This window comes from Corvus hawaiiensis, chromosome 4 (assembly GCF_020740725.1).
Source record: "Corvus hawaiiensis isolate bCorHaw1 chromosome 4, bCorHaw1.pri.cur, whole genome shotgun sequence".
In the NCBI taxonomy this organism is placed as follows: domain Eukaryota; kingdom Metazoa; phylum Chordata; class Aves; order Passeriformes; family Corvidae; genus Corvus; species Corvus hawaiiensis.
Genome location: NC_063216.1, coordinates 147,526 through 167,030, shown reverse-complemented (window position 1 = coordinate 167,030; position 19,505 = coordinate 147,526). Strand labels below are relative to the sequence as shown.

Sequence of the window (19,505 nt, the reverse complement as noted above, 5' to 3'; positions counted from 1 at the left end):
TGTCAAGGTATTGGAGTAGCCCTTCCCGTGGGAATCTGGCTGGGCCTGTAGCTGATGCACTGACCCATGTCTGCTGCCTGTCCTTCCTGTCCCTGCAGCTCTGGTCCAAGGAGCCCCGAAGGAGGTGGTGAACCCCTCTACTGGGCGTGCTAGTCTCCTGGAGTCCATCCGCCAAGCTGGGGGCATTGGGAAGGCCAACCTTCGCAGTGTCAAGGAGAGGAAGCTGGAGAAAAAGAAGCAGAAGGAACAAGAACAAGGTGCTGAGGCTCTTTGGCAGAACTGCTTTTCCATGCTCAGGCTGCAGAGGTGTGGGTCTGGGGGCAGGTGGGCTAGTCAGGAGCACAGTGAACTCACAAAGCATTTCTGCTCACAGGCTGATGTAGGTCTCAGGTGTTCACCACTCAGCCAGAGCTCTGTGAACTTGCTAAACCCCACTGGCCAGAAGGGCATCTGTCTCAGGGCTTGTGGAGAAGTTTCACATGTGATGCACAGGACCAGGCACACAAATGAAACCCTGGGGGCCAAGTGGAACAGAGCTGAACCAATTTAAGCACCTTGGTTGAGGAAGCTGGGGAGTGGCTTGTTGAGCTGCTTTGGCAGAACGAGACTGCAAATGCACAGCCCCTCAATGAATTCCACTCTTGGATTTCCCCAGAAGATGCCATTAATCCTGCTGTGCCTAGTGTTTTCCTGACCTGAAACTGGACTATAGTTTTGGGGTGTCATACAAAATTCGAGGTTTGGAGTTTTTTCTTTAATCTCAAGGCAGTATTGCAGGGGAATGCTTTTCCCATGATGTTTGGCTCAGACTAATCCTTTTTCACTGACTTGTTCTGCTCTGTTTCAGTGAGAGCTACGGGACAAGGTGGAGATTTGATGTCAGACCTCTTCAACAAGCTGGTGCTGAGGCGCAAAGGTACTGTCCTGTAGAAAGGGCTGCTCCTTCCCCCTAGGAAAGAGGGAGAGCACTTCCTGGCACCCCAGTTGTGTCAGTCACAGCCTTGGAAATAGGAACAGAGAGCTTCCAGGGCAGTGTACCCCAGTGTGGCTGGGAGTGTCTTCATAGAGAATGAGCAGAGGAATCTCCACCTCAAATCCAGCTGGAAGCACTGGGGGGGTTTGTGTGTTTCAGAGGATGGACTCTGAAAGCTACCTGTGAAGAAGGGACAGCAGTGTCTTTTTGAATCCAGTGCTTGGGCAGCTTAGGCCCATCTGGGCACTTGAGATGCCCTGAGGCTGTGGCAGGTTCCTGGGGCATTTAGAGCCACGGTCACACCTCAGTGCTGGGCAGAGGACAGCAGGGACTTGCTCAGGGGGAGCTGTAGTTAAATGAGACCTTGGCACAGGTCTGTGGCAACATCAAACATGCTGGCTTGTTCTGGTTACCTGGGTGGTGGGAGCATAACTTTCCCCCTCCCCTTTGCTGAGCATCTTTGGTCTCTAGTCCCCAGGTGTCACTCACTGGTGACTTTCCTTCCCTCACAGGTATTTCAGGAAAAGGACCAGGAGCCTCTGGGAACACCGATGCTCCTGGCAGTCCTGCTGGTGCCTTTGCTCGTATGTCAGACTCAATACCACCCCTCCCACCCCCGCAGCAGCCCGTAGGTGAGGATGATGAGGATGACTGGGAGTCATAGATGGGGTCCATTGAGTATTAGTGTGAAACTGTTGCTGTCTTAAAATTTTCAATAAAGCTGAAGGAAGCAGGTCCTTGCTGCCTTCACTTCGGTAAAAGCAGGAAGTGCCATCAATTAAGAGTGTGTAAAGGGAAAGCCCAGCTGTCTAGCCTTACAGCACCACATGCCACAGGCTGGAGGGCAGCAGCTGCTAGAAGCAGGTGCGCCCCTCCCTGAAGGCAGAGCTTGTGCAGACCATGGAGTTTGGACCCACTCAAGGGGCGGGAGACTCACAATGGAAGTTTCTCAGAGGCAGCTGTTTCTTTCCCTGTGGGGCTAATTAACATACAGGAAGTGGGTAACAGCTCTGTGCCCTAAGTACTTTCTTCCTTGTGGGGAGCCTGGAGAGGTAGCATCCAGCTGCTGAAACTGGAAAAGAAGCAAACAAAGCTCCGTGGACGAGACTTGCTCAGAGGTAGCTGGGAACAGCTGTGGGATTATGTGGCTGTTCCTGGTGTTATTGCTGCCTTCCAGCACTGACCCATAACCCTGGAAAGGACCCCAGGAAAGTTAAACTAAAAAAGTAACTTTGAATTCAGAAACTTAGAGGGTAAGAAGAGCAGAGCAATCCTGTGCTTAAGCATGATCAAAGGAGAAGTGCTGTATTGTGGCCATAGCTTTACTCCCCTTGAAAGAATGAACTGCTTCAATCTATTGGCTGCTTGAAGCAAGGTAGAAAGAAGGGGATAGGAAATGTTACCCATAGCCACTCCATTACCACTCTGTGTTATTTCAGCATGACATAAATTAGTGGCCTGCTAGTTTACAATTCCTGTGAAAAGCTCAGTGATGGCATTGGTCAGTCAGGCCTCCTGCACTTGGTGGTTGATGGGAAAAAATCAGATGTGTTCAGTCAAAATAATTACTCCCCTTAATTAAGTGTACTTAAATAATACTCGCCATACTTGAGTGTTTTCATTCAAAGTATTTAATCAATTTAAATAAAACCTTAACAGCTGTAAACAAGTAGGTGCCTGCTGCTACTCCATTCACCTGCCTCAGACCTACAACCAGTTTCCCTCCTGGCTGTGGTGCAGAAGGCTGTCTCACCATCATTGTGCTCAGATACTGAACAGCAAACATCCACAAAGGAGGCAGAAGGCAGAGATTTTACAAAGTCCATGGTACAGAAAAGCAGCAACTTGTGTTACTTTACCCATTTTTCAGAGGTGCAACTCACAGAGCTGAATACCATCTGTTCTCTGGTCCACATCACAAAGCATCCAACTTGCCTCGATAGAACTGCGAACACACAAAACCAGGCAGTTTGTCCTTGGCCTTACTCTCAAGGAAAGGCTTGAGAAAGGTCCAGATGAGCACAGTGGGGAACAGTTTTGGTAGCAGCACATAAGATACAAGAGTTCTGACCTTTCTTAACTCAGCAAACGCTGATCCAAAGGCAGGTTTCACCTGGGTCCTCTCCCTGATCCATTGGGGCAGTTTGTTAAAGATGGCAGGGCGTGCGTACCTGTGGTCCAGGAGCAGGATGCTTGCAAAGTCCTTCTGATGGCGAATGGCTCTGCCTGTACAGAGGATAAAACAAAGAATGGCCCAGGCAAGTGTTTGTTCTCAGCCAAGGAAGCTCATGTTCCCATCATCTGTAGACTGATGGGTAATGCATTCTTTTTCCTACCGTCCTCCTTCAATGTATTCTGTATCCCCCAGCCTGTCCAAGGAAGGATGAATTACCTATTGACTGGTTCACTGCCTTCATGCACAGGTTTTCAGTCAGCACTCTGCTCGGTGCCTGGCCAGCAGCTCTGGGCTGGAAAGGAGAAATGGACAAGTTTGAACACGAGGCACAAGGCAGATGTAAATCAAATTGGGAAGTCTTACTGACAAAGTGAGGTAAATACTTTTACCCCTACAGAGTGAGAGGGTGGCCAGGCAGACCCCAAGCTGAGAGTAAGGAGGAACAGAAGAAAGGCGGCAGTCAGAAAACTGTGTTGAGCATTCACAAAGAACCAAGGCCCCCTTGAAGGCAGAGATCTTGTCCCCAGGAACAGCACCTCCAGTGAGCAATGAGAAAGGACAAATGACCCTGGCAAGCAGCTTCTACCACCCTGCCACCCTCTCTGGGTTGAAGGGTCCTTGCTCCCCTTGGAACTCAGAGGTCCCAGTAAGCCCTGGTGGCATTTCCCTCCACCGAGCTTCCTCCCTGTGTTTAGGGCCACCTGCTCAGGAGCAGCCTGGAGAAGGCTGGGCTCTCAGTACCACACAGTCTGGGAAATGAGGGCAAGCTCAAAGAAAATAAAACCTCCGAAGGCAGCTCTGGGACTCATGTGCTGGGAAGTTAGTACTAAAAAGGAGAAGTGAAAGAGACAGAGGCGTAAGTGGCTCTTACCATTCTTTTGTCAAGCCAAGTCATTTTTTCCTGGAGCTCTGGAGATTTAATGTTGGGGTAAGGCATTCCCACCATAATCACACACCTGCAAGGGAGGACTGCATTATTCTTCATGTCTTATCCTAGAGCATTTTGCCAACAGACTGATAAACTAGAGGTCACTGCACCCCTGAAAGACAGCCAGCCCTGCAAACCAGAGGCAGCAATAAAGCACAGCAGTCTGACAAGCACATACTGAACAGAGCTGCAGAGGGATTCAGGGTGCCAGAACAAGAGATTATCTAGCACAGCAAGCCTAACTGCATTATTCACAGGAAAAGTGGCCTGGACAGGCAGGTTTTACACCACCCAACAGACCCTCCTGCTGCTTTAAGTATCAGCTAAGTCACACCTTCCCCAGGATTTTCTGTCTATGCAAGTACTGATGTGCCCATCCTACTTGGAGTCACTGCACCACAAGCCAGACCTGGCTTTCCAAGGAGCAGTCACCTTACCTTCCCAGGTCATCGGAGAAATTGATCCCTTCACTCATTTTGCCTCCAACTACCGAAAGCAGCAGGGCCCCTGTCATCTGTCCTCCTGTCTGGCTGCAGCGCTGCAGGAGAGGGACCAGCAACTTAAACCAGAGCAGGGAAGATTTCAGTGCTACAGAAACACTCCCACACCTAGGCTAGAGCCCTCTTTTCTTGTTAAAAGATGCAGTGCCCTCCTTAGCAGCATTCCCATACCAGTTGGGCTGCCACACTCCCACCAGCCTGCCTGCTCAGCTTACCTTTATGCACTTGGCATATTCCACCAGCACCTGCTCCACCTGGTTGGCTTTCTTAGGCTCCTGAAAGATCTGTCAGGCACAGTTCATCAGTTACAGCAACAGGAAGCAAACAGTTTAAAGAATGTAAATCATTTTACTCCCATGCCATTTAACAGCATATGGAACTAAGGTCACAGAATGGAGAAGTGCCTGAAAAACCAACTAAACCACTACCTTCCCTCCACACTGAAAACACACTACAGCCTTTCAGCTGGGCTCTGAAGGGAGCAGCAGCTGCTCCTGTGCCTCCAACATTCCCTTTCAGCTTTGGCAGACTTGTTCAATCCCGCAAGAAATTACAAGTCATCCAAGAGCTGAGAGGCAGAAAAGCAAGGTGCACCTCTTGCACTTATGAATCGAGATCCTCTGGGATGAGATCTTGGAGGACAGGGACAGGACTAATCAATTTGAATCATCAATTAATTCCAAGTAATGGTTCCTCTTGCCCACTGAATAAATTACCTTTTCATGCAAAGCATAAATAAAGTAATATTTCTTTATGTTATTCTAGCACACCTAATTAGTAACTAAAAACCTCTGTAGTTAATTTAGCTGCATTTGTATAGATGCTGCACCTTGGCCTAAAACACAAGTAGTTTTCCTAGTAAACAAGAGGTCCAACATCTATCTTCTCTGTGACAGTAAAGAACCTACAGGATGTGTTTTCCTTTGGTTAGCAAGAAGTAGTATCAAATTTTACCAGTCAAAATCAGTCTTTCAGTAGAAAAATAACTGTCAATTACAAATATAAGCCAAAATTAACTTATTGAAAAGTAGCTATTTAAGCCTCTGATTTAAATTAACTTTCTCTGTATAAGTTATAATCTCAGTGTGATCTCACCACAGTAACCTCAGGAAAGCCTTGAACCTTCCCTTGCTAAGATCTGATCTTCCGTGTGGGCAGTTGAAAGTCACGCTTGCTGCACTTATACCCAGTTGCCTTGCTAACACATATCCAATTTGCTGGAGACTGCAAAGGCCAAACAAGAACAAATCAGAGTTGAAAGCTGGGACAGATTGTGTGATTGTTGCCCAAAGCCTTGGAGGAACCAGGCAGAGCCTTGGGACCCTGACAGGACATACCTGAAAGGCACGAAGAGTGGTAACTTTACAAACACACTGAGAAAATGAAGCACAGTGCTTCCACCCAGAAACCTACAGGCCGCCCCATGTGCCAGAATGCCAGCACCACGGCTGTGAAATGTCTGGGACTGTGGTAAATTGTTTAGCTTTTGGTAAACAGAAGTCACAGCCAGGGTGTACATAATTCTTTTGCCCCTGGCACATGACCCAAGATCCCTGCACCACAACCTGAACTGCCTGACTTTCAATACCCAGCTTTCAAATACCTGTGAGAGTCATTGCAAAGATGTTATATTTGCAGTGATCTCCCTATGCACTGTCTCATTGCTCCTTCAACAGGAGTCACCACTGTTAGCCTTCCAGTTCTCATCTCTACTTCTAGCAGAAAGCGAAACACCATTTGTCTTATGAACTGCAGTGTTGTCTCACTCTGCCTAGCCCTTGGCTGGGCTGGTCAAGGGACACACGGATGAGCCAGGGAAAAACTAATTCCCCGTAGGAGCTCAACCTGAACAGCCCCCCCAGCCACAAGAGAACAAGTCTGCTGGCTATGGAAAGCAAGGACTGTCTGCCCCATAGCCACTACGCAGACTGTGCACTCAAGAATGTATAGCTGCAATCAATCTCCTTTAGATCCCAGCTCAGTGCTCAGCCATCTGGGAAGTATCATTTATTCGTTACTGGAGAGATTAGCTGGCTAAACATCCGCTCTGCGCTGCAGACTATGAGAATAACTCAGAGAGAGGCCTGCAATGCATATGGAATTGTTTGGTTTTTGACACCTCCATGGAAAGTACCAACTGCCCTGGCTGCACAATCACCTTCTTCTTGGCTGCCAGGCGGGAGAGCAGCCCCGTCTTCTCCCAGTGTCCGTACACCTGCTTCTCATATTCGTAGGAGGGGAAGAAGCACACCACACCTCCTGGGATCACGTTGCACAGGTTGCAAAGGATTCGACCTGTCTCATCCATCTGCAAGAGAGATTAGAGCATATTGCAGCTGACAGGAGCCCCAGCTAAAGCCACTCCACTTCTCTGCTCAATCCCAGGATCACACCTTCCTTATGACATGCCTTCCGGGAGGAAAAAATGTGGGAAATATGCCAGGTCTAAGAGAACTCTCTAGGGAAGCTGGGCATCACTAAAAAGCTCTTCACTGCTCGGCCTTCTTCCCTAGCCCAGGGTTTCTGTTACAGCTGTGGAGCCGTGCTCATTCAGGAAAGGACAGTTTGCCTCAGTGGATGAAGCTGTCCTGCTAGAACAGATGTTGACAGCTGGTTAGCACATCTGGTTGAGATTCAGCAGGGGCAGAGCAGACTTAGTGTCTGGCCTTGGGTGCTTACTGGCCTGCCACAGAAAGAAGGAAGAAGTGCCAAAACACCTGCAGCTGCCCCCTGTGGTTTGGGATTTTCCTTGCCATGGCTTTTGCTCAGCTCACCTCTCAAACAGAGAGTGTACCCTTCTATGAAACATAAGCAAGTGAAGCCAAATAAAAGATCCCAAGGAAGGGAACAAAAGACAAACTGACCATCTGGGGCAGGTCTCTGGTCTGGTAAGTGAACTCCAGCTGCTGGTTGGAAGGACCACTGCAGAGGATGATGGGTAAAATATTTTCTGGAGGAATCACATGTCCTGGAGACAAAAACAAGCAGTGAGAGTCAACATCACTGCTGTTGGCACAAACCCCATAAGCTGAAGAACTTTAATTGCATTCAAGTGACAGAGGCAAATGTTCGCCTGGCTAAGCCAAAGTGCCTAAGTCACTCAGCTGCTCCAACTTCCATCCCCTGAGTCCCTGGGAAGAACCCATGGCACACTGCCTGCCAATACCAGTCAAGACCACAGGGGAAGCTCAGAGTGGGAGGGAACTCACACCCCTTTACTGCCCTGAATTTTAGGAAAGATGCCAGTTGCTTAGAGTGCTGACAGAACAGTGTTAAAGGCAAGCTGCAGCCCTTGCAGCTGCTGAGCCCTCTCTGCCAGCCCGGCACACTCACCACAGGAGAACTCCACGACACGGGCAGGGTCCACGCCAGCACAGCACAGCAGCTGCTCTCGGAAATCAGCCACCTAAGATCCACAAAACAAAGGCAAGTAAAATACCAGTGTCCCAAAAAACTCTACACCGGCAGCACCAGCACTGCTGGTCAAGGGCAGCCCCAGCCCAGCCAGAGCCTCTGCCTGGCCCAACAGAGGAGCGGCAGCGCCCTCTGCCCACACACAGCAGCACTGATTTTCCTTGAACACCCCCGTGGCATGGTTCCTGTGGGATCCCTGGCCCTGCAGAAATGACGGATGGCATCATGAGGTCATCCGACTGCTCACCGTGCCAGTTCCAACCTACCACGAGCTCAGCCTGGCTGCTCTCTTTCCACCCCGGCTTGCAGATAGCACCACTGACCTCCTGAGACCCCAGCACAGCATCCTTATTCCCTCACCGGCTGCATAGTGCCTCCAGCAATGATGACAGCACGGCATTCTGCCACAACCTTGGCAAAGTGGACAGCTGGATTCAGCAAGAGGAATTTGAGGCTGCTCTGACCAACTGTGCCTGGGAAAAGGAGAGAAAAGCATTCAGGAGCTAGCTGTGACACACAGGGATATGAGAGATTCTCCCTCCTGCCCTGGGCACTCTGGCAGGACCCCACCTCTCAAAGTAAGGACTTGTTATTCAGCACTGACAGGCAGCAGCAGGTAACGCCAACTTGGAAGTTACCCTCTGCTTCCTAATCTCCCTGGAGCTGTACCACAGGCGCAGTAAATTGCAGAACAAAAATTGACATTCAGAGTGAGAGCAGACCTCTGCAAACCCTGGCCCCAATGCCCTTGGCTGAGAATTCCCTTGGAGTCATAAGCATCCTCAGACAAAGACTGCCAGCCTACATCACAGATGGAACAAATGTTGCTGCAGGTTCCCCACAGGTTCTGTATGTCTTCCCTCAGTGCCAGTGAAGCACCCTGCTTGTGACTGACTCATGCCACCTTTCCCCACCTCACCCTCTCCAGTACCTTGCCTGCTGAGAATGACTCTGCCATCTTGGTTTGCATTTGTAAGGGCCGAGAGAAATCCTTCAATCTGCATCAGTGGAGAGGCAGTTCGGAGATGGTCGTGCTCAGCCTCCAGGAGAGGGCTCTGGGGGGTACCTGCTGGCCCAAAAAGGAAAGGAGAGGCAGGCAACTTAGGCCACACTTCTAAAGACACGGGCTAAGCACAAAACATGCTCTACAGGAACACAATACCTGGCCTACATATGCAGGCAGAGAACAAAGACCCATTAAAGGTGAAAACTCAAATTCTGTCTCATTGCTAAAAGAAAAAAAAAAAGAAAATAAAGCTCTGGTTTCTGTGGATGGCAGAGCCACTAAGCAGAGCTACTACACACAGTAGCTCAGGTCCCAGAGCCAGCAAGTCACAGAAGTGCAATGCTTGAATGCATGTGGAGTGAACATGGAATTACATCATTCAGCTCAAAAGGGACTTCTCTAATCCAATGTACAGTTGCCTAGGTCAGCTAGTCAGACCTGTTAAAAAACACCCACACAGGACACCTTCTTCAGTCTCATTCTGCAAATCTGCCTCCCTGCTTTCCTCATGCAGAGAGATGCAGGTTCCACATCCTCACTCTGCCCACAGGTGCAGAAGCAGACGATGCCTGAACTCACCCTCTTTATCAGATCCCTGCTGAAGGGTCAGAAGAAAGTTCTGCAAACCAGCCAGCTTCTGGTTCTCCTTGTTGGTCTTCACAGCTGAGGCGGGATGCCCATATCGCTCCACAAACCCAAAAAGCTGCCAAGCAAAAGCCAGAAAGACCAAGACTACCAACAGCAGGAATCAGACAAGATAAAGGCAGGTTTGCTGGCCTGCCACAGATAAAGTTACTTAGTAGGTGTTCAGTAGAAGCCTAATCAGAATGTATTAGCTCCCATTACCTTCCTCCACCCACTCAATCAAAAGCAAAACAAGTCTCTGATATCTGTTCTTCCAGGGCAACGCAGCCTACTTGGCGGGCAGATTTGAGGCCAAGCAGCATAGAATTGGCACCCCCTGGAATACCGTGGTAAACCACGTTTATGTTTCTTTTCCGAGTAAGCAAAAGTTAATCTGCCCATATAGTGCTTTTTACAGGAACCATTTTGTTTGCAGAGCAGGGTGAAGACAAGCTCCCACCCCAGCTGCTGCATCTTCCATCTCAAACTCCAGGTGTGAAACAGTATGGGAACACTGCTGACTATGAATCCACAGGGGAAGTACCTTCCTGCTGATGAGGCTCTTCTCACAGTAACGCTGAACCTGTTGGAGAGAAGACAGGAAATGAACTGGCATTCACCACCCCTTCTGCCATCCTGCTGTCCTTGATCCCTGTCGAGCAGGGCTGTCACTTGCCATGCTTTTGGGGAGAGGTGCACAGCTCTTTGTGGTCACTGCCTGCCAGACAAGAGTTTTACAATGACATTCCAGAGTGAAAAGACACAGTGTTAAGGTGCTGTGTTTGGAGGTTCAAGGCGGCAGTTAGGTTACTGGAGTAGTAGAATTTCTGCATCCACAGCCCTTACAGAGTAGCTTTGCCTACAGACAGCTAGAAAGCAGATTCTGCCGTGTGGGCTTTGGCTCTACTTCCAGCTCTCACACACGCTCCAAATAATCTCGAACAAGTCACCACCACCTGTGCCCTAACAGACAATGTTTGCATTACCTTGAAGAGGTTGATATTGTCAATCTGGCTCTGAAATAGAAAGTCATTGATGGATTTTAGCACTGTCCCTGAAAGAAAAGAGGGAAAAGGGGAAAAGAAATTATTACCTACTGCTGGGCCTGCACCCCTTACTGCCCCATACCCATGTCCCTGACTGAGAGCTGCATACCTCAGGAGTTCACTCCAGTCTTACCTGTTTGGGAAACTGCCTGACATCCAGGATTCTGGTTCACATTACCTGTAAAGCATGAAACCAATTCAGGGAAGGCTTGAATCTGTCTCAAAATTAAGCAAGAAACTAAAGACTGAACTTGATAGGAACAGTGCACAAAAAACCCAAGAAGTAACTACGGCTCTGCAACACGTAGCTATACAGACAAAACATCAGCTCCCACTCAGTTTTCATTTGCCCTGTAGAGTAGCCCTACATTGTAGGACACGTGTGCTGCTGCATCCTAAGGACCACCTACATTTCTTCTGTGGCAGGAAGCAGCAGGTAGGGTGGGTGATCAGAAATGCTCGCACACTACATAGTCATGCTGCAAAGACCAGTGGACAGGGACTGCAATGCATCCTTCACCCCTCCTCAATGCAGCAGCAGGGAGCTGGGAAGCACAGAGGCTGGCAGGTAACTGGGAGGAGGGGAAAAACCTAAGGACACCTACATGCCCAGAGCCCAGCAGCCAGAACAGGATTAATTGCTGCCACGCACTGCATTTTATGTCCTAGTGTTTAACACCCACCTCACATCTCACTTTTGCAACCCCTGTCCCAAAGGGCTGCATTTCCCCAGGGCATGGAGGAAGTTCCTTTATGAACTTAGGACATGCTCTCCTCAAGACACACTAAGGTCTAGCAAACAGATCATTTGAAAAAAGGAGTCCTGCAAATTCCTGTGGATCTAAAATCAAAGCAAAACAGTATTTTCTCACAAAGGAAAGGCACCACTCAAGAAAGATTCATTCTGCAGATGCATGCTGACACAAATAGAGGCCTTGCTACCAGATAACTGAGATATTAATTTCATGCAGTTCTTGTACGACACTGTTATGCATCTGTTATACATCTGCTGTATTCCTCACTTAGCATCTTATATCATCCCCATTCCAACTGGATCTGAAAACCACACAGAAAGAGAAGGAAACTACCAACTTACAATGTCATCTGCTGCTCTTCAGCTACTAAAACAAAGAGAAGGGTTCAACTAGACACCAGTCAACTTCCCCACATACAAACCAGCCTGAGAAATAAAATTACTGGCATCTGAACTTATACATGACAGCAACACTTTCCTGAAGTTTCTGCAGAGGGGGAAGGGGCACAGTGTCCTGAGGAAGCACTAACTAGCTCAGAGTCTGTCAGTAACCCTGGAGACACGAGAGGTCTGCTTACCTCCCAGCATGGCCACAAACCGCTCCAGTAAATACAGGATCTGCTTAATGTACATCAAGTTCTTTGCCTTCAAATGTTTCCTATGAAAAATGAGACACATTTAGGCCCCAAATCATCTTCAGGGATGAACACAAGCAGCTGAGCTTGAAACAAGTACATGAACTCTTCTTCATTTTGCTGAGATGGGAACTAGGATTTTTTGCAGGTTCACTCCCCCTGTTTGTGACAGGGCACAGTCTTCTGGATATCCTGCCCAAGGTTGTCCCAAAGCACTTACCCATGCTCCCCCCACTGTTCTTACTACTGCACTTCTCCTTGCGTATTAATTATAGTTTGTTTATTACGATGGCAGTGATGCCTCAAGACCCTATTGCAATAATGCTCCACAACTTCAGAGTTATTGAGCACAACAATCAGCCACTGCAGGGATGGCAAGATGCAGAGCCAGAACCCACATACAGCTTCCTCCTCCTCAGAGCTTCCTGCCTCTACCATAATGCCAGTCAGCACATGAAAGACTAAGGTCCCTGAGAGGCATGAAAGACTGAATCTTTTGAAAGTCTGCATCACAAAGTACAAGTGATTAGAGGGAGATACTGGGAAAGGAACTGAGTGTATAAGGGAAAGCCAGAATCCTCAGGGTGTCCCCTTCTCACTGCTTAATACTAGCCCCAGGAGTCTGACTTAGATGGATTCTAGACAGGGATAATGAAGCAAGTGTCTTTTCATCTGCAGAACTCTTAATGCAGTAACTTTCCACTGGGGAAAAGCAAGAAAGACCCTGCAGCCGTGAGGCAATCCAAGGCATCCACAGACTTTGCCTCTGCTGTGCTGTTTTCCGCTGAGATTCTCACCTGTATCTCTCCATGTACTGTGACAGCTGGGAGTGGGCACAGCACAGCTACACAAACAGAAAGCAGAAGCTGTTGTTATAAAGGAGACAAGAAAGGGCACTGCTGGAAGAAGAGCTCCCTCTCCTTTCACAGGCTGTGACTCACCTGAGAGCCGCTGACCTCAGCACTATGGATACAGGTGATGGTGTCTATGAGGTTGTGGGCCTCGTCAATGATCACAACCTGGTCCTTCAGCTTGATCCCGGCAGCATTCCTGGTAGGCTCATGCAAAAGCATCTGATAGGGCAGCACCACCAGCTACAGGAGAAGCATGCACTTCCCTGATTCCAGCTCTCATCCTTACAAACTTAAGGCATTCTACAACCACTCATTAACAGCCCGTATCAGAAGGCCTTGCAGAATTCAGCCAAGTGACTCACTATTATTATGGGAAAGGTAGGAAAAAAGCCAGGAGCACATGCTTGAGGGGGGCATCGGGATATAAGCTGAAGAGAAATGATTATGCTACAATTGCATATGGGCTCAGGTTACCTTCCAAATCTCCTCTAGAGCACTGAAAGCATGTCTTCAGAGAGAACCCAGCAAGGAAGAAGAGTGGTGTAAGAGCTAAGAGTACACCCATGTGTCAGTATTGCCTCACACTTGCTGAACCTTTCAAGTATTTCAAAATGCTGAGACATACAGCATCCCTATGAACTTCTGATGGGAATTCTCATTTTCCTTTGCTTTCTGAGCAAAACTGTAGCTTGACAGAAACACAGCCTGTTTCCTACAGACTCCCCCAATCTAAGTAACAGTAATAGAGGGAGCAGGCCATCAGTTCCTTCTTAGAGTGCCTGGCTTTAATGTCAGTAAAACTGTTACACCTTACCTGAGCAGCAGGGATGGCGAATCGACTCCCATAATATGGGCAGGCTTTGGTCTCCCTTCCCAAGGACACCAACTGCTCAATGTCCTTCACTTCCACTAGAACTTCATCACGGAGAAACTGCATTTGCTCGTAGGAATAAAATGGGCACACCGTGCGACTCACCCGTCTCTTCTTCCCCTCATTCACCTCATCACTCTTCTTTTCTAACAGCAGAAATCAAAAGAAAGCTATGAGCAACACACACAGCAGCCTAGAACAACCACTGTGCAGAACCTCATGGATTTCAAAGCAAGCTTTGTCATGTGTATTCCTGACCTATCACCTATTTAAAAATTATTCAGCAGTAACATTTCCTTCTCCACAGTGGACACTACTCTTGCCAGTTAGATTTAGCATATGACATCTTCCAACATTTTTGGTACTGAGTTAACAAACGCAAGTATCTTTCCAGTGCAGAAATCCTGACCAACTTAAGACACTCAGAAAATTTATCCTGATCTCAGCACAGCCTGGAGACCAAGAAAAGTAAAAGCACCAAAGAGTCCTTTTCCTCCAACCTGTCGTTTCCAAGCTCCTACCACTCTAGCTAGAACGGACTGGCAGTGCCCACTGTCTCCACACTCTCATGACAGCTTTATCAGGAATTGCTTCCCTAGGCTGGGAGCGTTCCTACCATGTTTGTTCTTTTGCATCTCCATGCAGCGGTCATTGATGAGCTGGAGAGCGCCCAGGCGTCGCACCTCCTCATTCACACACAGGTTCTGGCATGTGCAAAGAGAGGAAGAGGAAGGGAGTCAATTCAGAACTGAGTGCCTCCTGTGCACCCTCTGCTGTAAAATGAAAGATTTTCTTGAAAGCAATCTCAGGCCAGATTCCAAAAAGGAAAAGTCTACCAGTCAGACACTGTGCATACTAACTGCTACAAACATGCTCGAAACCCACAGAAACTTAGGAGAAAAAAAACGAGAAAAAGAGGGCTCACTGCTACGCAACAGCTTCTGAAAATTGCTGCCAGAAGTACTACTCTACTAAGACGACCACCTTCTCAGTGACTCGGACATCTGTAATACACCATATCAGAAAAGGTAAAACAGATTCTTGCATTTACATCAAAAGGTTAATGACCAAAACAGAGTTCACGGAAAAATGTACAGCACACAGATCTGTGTTCCGATTCATGCCTGCTTTAGTTTTTCAGTAGGAGACTCAGTCAATCCCCAAGGTGACTTCTGGTGGCACCAGACCCACACAGCTCCTGGCAATGTGTTCTGGATCTCTTGAGAACACCACCACGTACCTGCCTGGATCCCAAGGAGACCAGACGCGTGTCTTTGCCAAAAGGACTTTTCTGCACCTCGCGCACAAACTGGGACAGCTGGGAGTGAGTGCGGCTGCAGTAGTAGATCTGCAATGAGGAAGAACAAAGGGAAGACAAGAAGAACATGGAAGCCAACCTATGATCAATCCTACAAGGAAGCAGCCAAGCACTTCAACAAGGTTCACCTTGCTCAAGCCTTCAAAAACACAAGGGAAGGCACATGTTTGAGTGCCACCTTAGAACTGTTGAGGCCAAAAGCTCCACCTTTGTTTTTCCTTCTGCATTTGCCATTGTTTCCATTTAATTTTCCAAGGTCTCTATAAAACAGGGACTCACCATGGCAAAGTAATTAAAAATTATTTATTGCAGTGTGCTTTTACAGCAAGCCACAGCAAAAATTAGTAAGTGCTAGCACAGCAAGCTGCTTAGGCAGGCAGTGTAGTCCAGAAGGAGATGAACACAGCAGAACTAGTTGTCTTTATCAAGAAACCTGGCAGGTTTTGGATGCTAGCTCCTAAATCCTTCTGTACTGCCTGACTGTTGGAAAGGTGCAAGGAAGCCATAATTCTGCTCACTCCTACACTATTCTATGAAGTGGCACTATTTACTTTCCTCATCTCACCTTAGTCACATGCTCCTCTTCCAAATCATCATCGTCTTCTTCCAGCCTAAGAAAGAAAAAGCTCAAACAGTCTCCTTTCAGCAGACCACTGACAGTAAAAATCAAACGATGCTCCACTACAAGAATGAGGTCTCAAGAGAGATTAAGTCATCTCAAGAAAAGCCTCCAATCTCAACTCAGGTGGTAGAAGAAAAATCAACTTTTAAAGAATAGTGTAAGTGTGCATATTCAACTCAAGCCTTTCTCTTTAGAAGAAAAATCTCTTCTAGGTCATGCCTTTTGCAAGTTCAAGATTTTTTTTTTTCTTTTGATTCAGGGGCTTCTAGTCCTCAGGCATAAGCTAATCAGTGCTATACTATTCTTTGGTGAGATTATTTATTTTTGTAAAGCTTTCCCTTTAGAAGCAATTTACCACCCTCCAGCTATTGCATAAAGAAAGGCTTCAAGAAAGCGTTCAGCTGCCATAGAGCTCCTCAAAGGCAACAGCAGTTTAATGTTTGATAAACTAACTACATATAAAAAAAGTAGTTAAGTGTTCTTCAATTTTTAAGGCAGAAGACTCTGTCTAGACACTAATTAGTAAATTTGTATTTTAAATGCATTTGACTTTTTGTGTTGAAGTATGGCTTCTGGCTTTCTGCATAAAGCAAATGCATGAGGGAGAAAAGTGTGCATGGGGTTTTCATGCCAAAGCTCTGTCTCAGAAACGTGAACATCTCTGCTTTTAGAGTAACAAAAGATGTCAGTGCTAATCTGCAGAACTGACAGCTTCCTCTGGTGTCCTGAGTTCCATTCTGCTTTTCTAATGCAAGGAACTTGATCTTGAGTCATTCACTCAGCATCCAGAGGCACTCTCTGGGAAACTGAGTGTGGATAAAGGCAGGACACTGCCACACACTTTAAGATGCACTTTCTCAGAAAGCACTTCAAGTCGCTCAGATCAGTCTAACAAAAGTTTAAAAAAAAACAAACTAAAATAAAATCCACCTAAACAACCAATTAAATAAAAACCCAGAACAGCCACCACTTTGTACTGTTTGAAAAGGTGAGAAACACTTTTTTAATAAAATATGCACAACCTCTTTAATCAGGGCAAGACAAAAATTAGAAATAAGTTTCCTTAGCATGGAATCCCCCCTCAGTCCCTGTCCTTACCCAGATACCACTTTCTTTTCGTCATCACTCTCATATTCAGCAAGAATCAACTCCTCCTCATTGTGATCCAGCTGGTCTAGAACACCCTCTCCAGCTCCCTGTGGAAGAGCCTCCTTGCTGAGCTGAAGAAGGCGCTTTGCCTCATCCTCCTCGCATCTCTGGAAGGAACACAAGAGCACAGTATTTTCCAGATAAAAAGAGTAGCACAGGGGTTGCCTTATGGCATGGACAGGTCAGAAGACAGCACAGTCCCTCACAGAAGGCTGAAGCTGTTCAGCCCCACAGAATGCAGCCGTTACCAACAACCAAAGACTTACCCACACAGACAGTTATGAGGGGGAAACATAAAGGACCTTCTCTGCACAGGCCTACTGAACTAACAGACCCTCAATTAAATGTTCATGTAATCCAGTATTAGTTGCTTAAAGTGGCCCATAAAAGATGTCTGCCTGAGAGAAAATAGTGTGTAAATAAACCTGAACAAACAAAGATGTGAGGACATAATCATACACTCTGTGCACATTTAACTCAAAGTTAGAAGCAGCTCAGCATCTGGTTTAGAACAAGATTTCTCTTGCTGTTTTTTTCTCCAGTTGTGTGACTGTTACTCTAACACAGGTTTACCTCTCCACAAAAATTCAATTAAACTGTTGAAGAACTTCTGATTAACTTCTGTGTCACGATAAAGAAAAGTTCATTTTTTCCATCTGAAAACAGTATCTTCCAACATCAATGAGCATTTTGTTACCATGGCATTATCCAGAAAATGCAGTTAGTAAGCACTACAGAAAAGAGGAATCAGTCGCTTTTCCAAATCTCCATAATATTTCTCTTATTTGCTTTCTTGCTTTTCATCATGCTTCCCATTTCACATGCTCTTCATCCCCTTTTAAGACAGAAGGTTTTTTTCCATTTGGTTTTTTGCCATTCTTTACTATTTCTGTCATATCCTTTTGACAGGTGTTGACCAAAACATTACACAGTATTTGAGATGGAGCACAATACAAATTAATAACCTGGCAGCCTAATAAATCTGTCTATTTGAGGACCTAAACTGAGTATTTCTGGGAAGTTTGACTCATATAATCAAAAAGCAACAAGAGCACTGAGGCCAGTTCATGCATCTAAATGACAGGAAAATGTATCTGTGAACTTCAATACCATTTTTATTCCAGAAGTAGAGTGTTCACACATGCTCATAAAACAGAGATCTTGCCAAAAAAAGCCTCCAAGTATTAAAGCTTTTAAAAGTACAGCAGAGAGCCAGAAGGCAATCAGAATACACATAATTTCTGCCCACACACAAACATTTTCACAGGAAATTATCGATGCACAAATTGTTTTTCACATCTCTGCTTTTAAAAGAAAATCCAACAAATAGTTTTGGATGACCGATTTCAGAAATCTCATACAAAAATCTCCTCAAACAGGCGGGCTGGAAAAGTCAGTGTGAAGTCACACATAAGCAAGTATGAACAACACTGAAGGTAACTAAAACAGAAAGCTCTGATCTCTGTGGAGTAACTCACCTTCCTCTTTGCTGCGTACTTTAACTGCACGTTATGCCGAATTTTCTCAAGATGATCTTCTCGCTTTTTCCTTCTGATCTGCTCTTCCTACAATAAAGGGAGAGTGAAGGTAGGATGAAGTGGATTTAGTCCTCAACTCTTGGTATCACTACTTACGCTCTGGGCATAGAAAAAAGAGTAAATGAAACAAAATTGCCAGTACACGGTCAGTTCTCCCGGAGTGCTCGCCTACTGAGTGTTACTCTCCTCAAAGCAATACAGCTTCCTGTCTCGGGCAACCTGCAGGCAAAGACCACCACCACCAAATTTGCCTCACGTGTTTTCCCCTCATCATCCAGGATACAGGAACAGTTTGCCCAGAGAAGTGGTGGAGTTCCCTTCCCTGGAGATATTGAAAAGCCGCCTGGACACTGGGTACCTCGCTCTAGGGACTCCGCTCGAGCAGGGAGGCTGTTCTAGGTGACCTCCAGTGGTCCGTTCCAGCCCCGGCCATTCTGTGACTATGTGATATCAGCCCTCCCGATCCTCTCTCCTCGTTATTTCACCCGTCCTCTACACACGAGCGCTTCCCCACCTTCAGCCTGTCTACCATGTCCCGCTCCTCCTTCTTCTGCACGAAGGCCGTGACCCAGTCCGGCTCCCCGGCCGCGTCCGCGCTGCCCGGCCGTGCCTGCTGCGGGGTCAGCCCGTCCTTCCCGCTGGCCCCCAGCGCCAGCAGCCGCGCCTCCTCCTGCCGCCGCTTCTCCTCCCAGTCCCGGAGCCAGGACAGGGCCCCGCAGATGAGACTCAGCGATTTTCCCTGTCACGGAGAGCCAACAAGGTGAGGAGCACCGCCGCCACCGCCGCGGCCCCGCTCGGCCACAGCCGCGGCCCGGCCCTGCCACTCACCGTGCCCGTGGGGCTCTCGAAGATGCCGACCCGGCCGGCCTCCAGCGCGGCGTACAGCGCCTCCATGAACTGCTCCTGGATGCGGTACGGAGTGTAGGGGAACGGGAACCGGCCCGCCGCCGCCCCGCTGCTCGCCATCCCGCCACTCGCCATCCCGCCCCGCTTCGAACCGGGCGCCGGGACCGCCCCCGCCCCTTCCCGTGACGCGGCGGAAGGGCCGCCCCGCGCTGCCCTCTCCGCACAGACACCCCCCCACCCTTTCCTGAGCT

The 19,505-nt window shown here is 47.7% G+C and overlaps 2 protein-coding genes across 9 annotated transcripts in view; one reads left to right on the top strand and one right to left on the bottom strand.

Moving 5' to 3' along the window:
- Positions 1–1,734, top strand: part of WASHC1 (WASH complex subunit 1) — a 41,362-nt gene extending 39,628 nt beyond the window's left edge. For all 6 annotated transcript variants that reach the window (XM_048299996.1, XM_048299994.1, XM_048299993.1 and 3 more), the window contains 3 exons: positions 99–257; positions 848–916; positions 1,486–1,734. In XM_048299996.1, coding sequence (XP_048155953.1) covers positions 99–257; positions 848–916; positions 1,486–1,637 — 380 coding nt within the window. In that variant the 3' untranslated portion in view covers positions 1,638–1,734. The remainder of the gene's footprint in view (positions 1–98; positions 258–847; positions 917–1,485) is intronic.
- An 852-nt stretch (positions 1,735–2,586) lies between these two features.
- Positions 2,587–19,419, bottom strand: DDX11 (DEAD/H-box helicase 11). Of its 3 annotated transcripts, none has more exons than XM_048299981.1 (26): positions 19,237–19,419; positions 18,923–19,147; positions 18,349–18,435; positions 16,820–16,977; positions 15,665–15,710; positions 15,022–15,129; positions 14,398–14,485; positions 13,725–13,927; positions 12,998–13,150; positions 12,854–12,900; positions 12,000–12,079; positions 10,801–10,845; positions 10,608–10,675; positions 10,166–10,204; positions 9,577–9,700; positions 8,923–9,060; positions 8,352–8,464; positions 7,911–7,983; positions 7,442–7,545; positions 6,736–6,885; positions 4,793–4,861; positions 4,515–4,615; positions 4,021–4,105; positions 3,366–3,441; positions 3,045–3,199; positions 2,587–2,918 (listed from the first exon to the last, which is right to left on the bottom strand). In XM_048299981.1, exons 1-26 carry the CDS (start codon positions 19,387–19,389, stop codon positions 2,889–2,891), a joined length of 2,718 nt encoding a protein of 905 aa, XP_048155938.1. In that variant the 5' UTR covers positions 19,390–19,419; the 3' UTR covers positions 2,587–2,888. The 3 variants fall into 3 exon arrangements, with proteins under 3 accessions (XP_048155938.1, XP_048155939.1, XP_048155940.1); XM_048299982.1 differs by having other exon boundaries at positions 8,923–9,057; XM_048299983.1 differs by lacking the exon at positions 2,587–2,918 and adding an exon at positions 3,539–3,575 and having other exon boundaries at positions 3,055–3,199.
- Between the last annotated feature and the right edge of the window lie 86 nt (positions 19,420–19,505).

Bases quoted from the DNA above. Each gene is read 5' to 3' on its own strand.
- DDX11 (XM_048299981.1), bottom strand. From the start codon at position 19,389: ATGGCGAGTGGCGGGATGGCGAGCAGCGGGGCGGCGGCGGGCCGGTTC. The intron at 7,984-8,351 runs GTGAGGGAATAA...TGTGGATCTTAG, and splicing joins CTGGAGGCACTATGCAGCCG to GTGGCTGATTTCCGAGAGCA. The intron at 3,200-3,365 runs GTAATTCATCCT...TCCTCTGTACAG, and splicing joins GGCAGTGAACCAGTCAATAG to GCAGAGCCATTCGCCATCAG.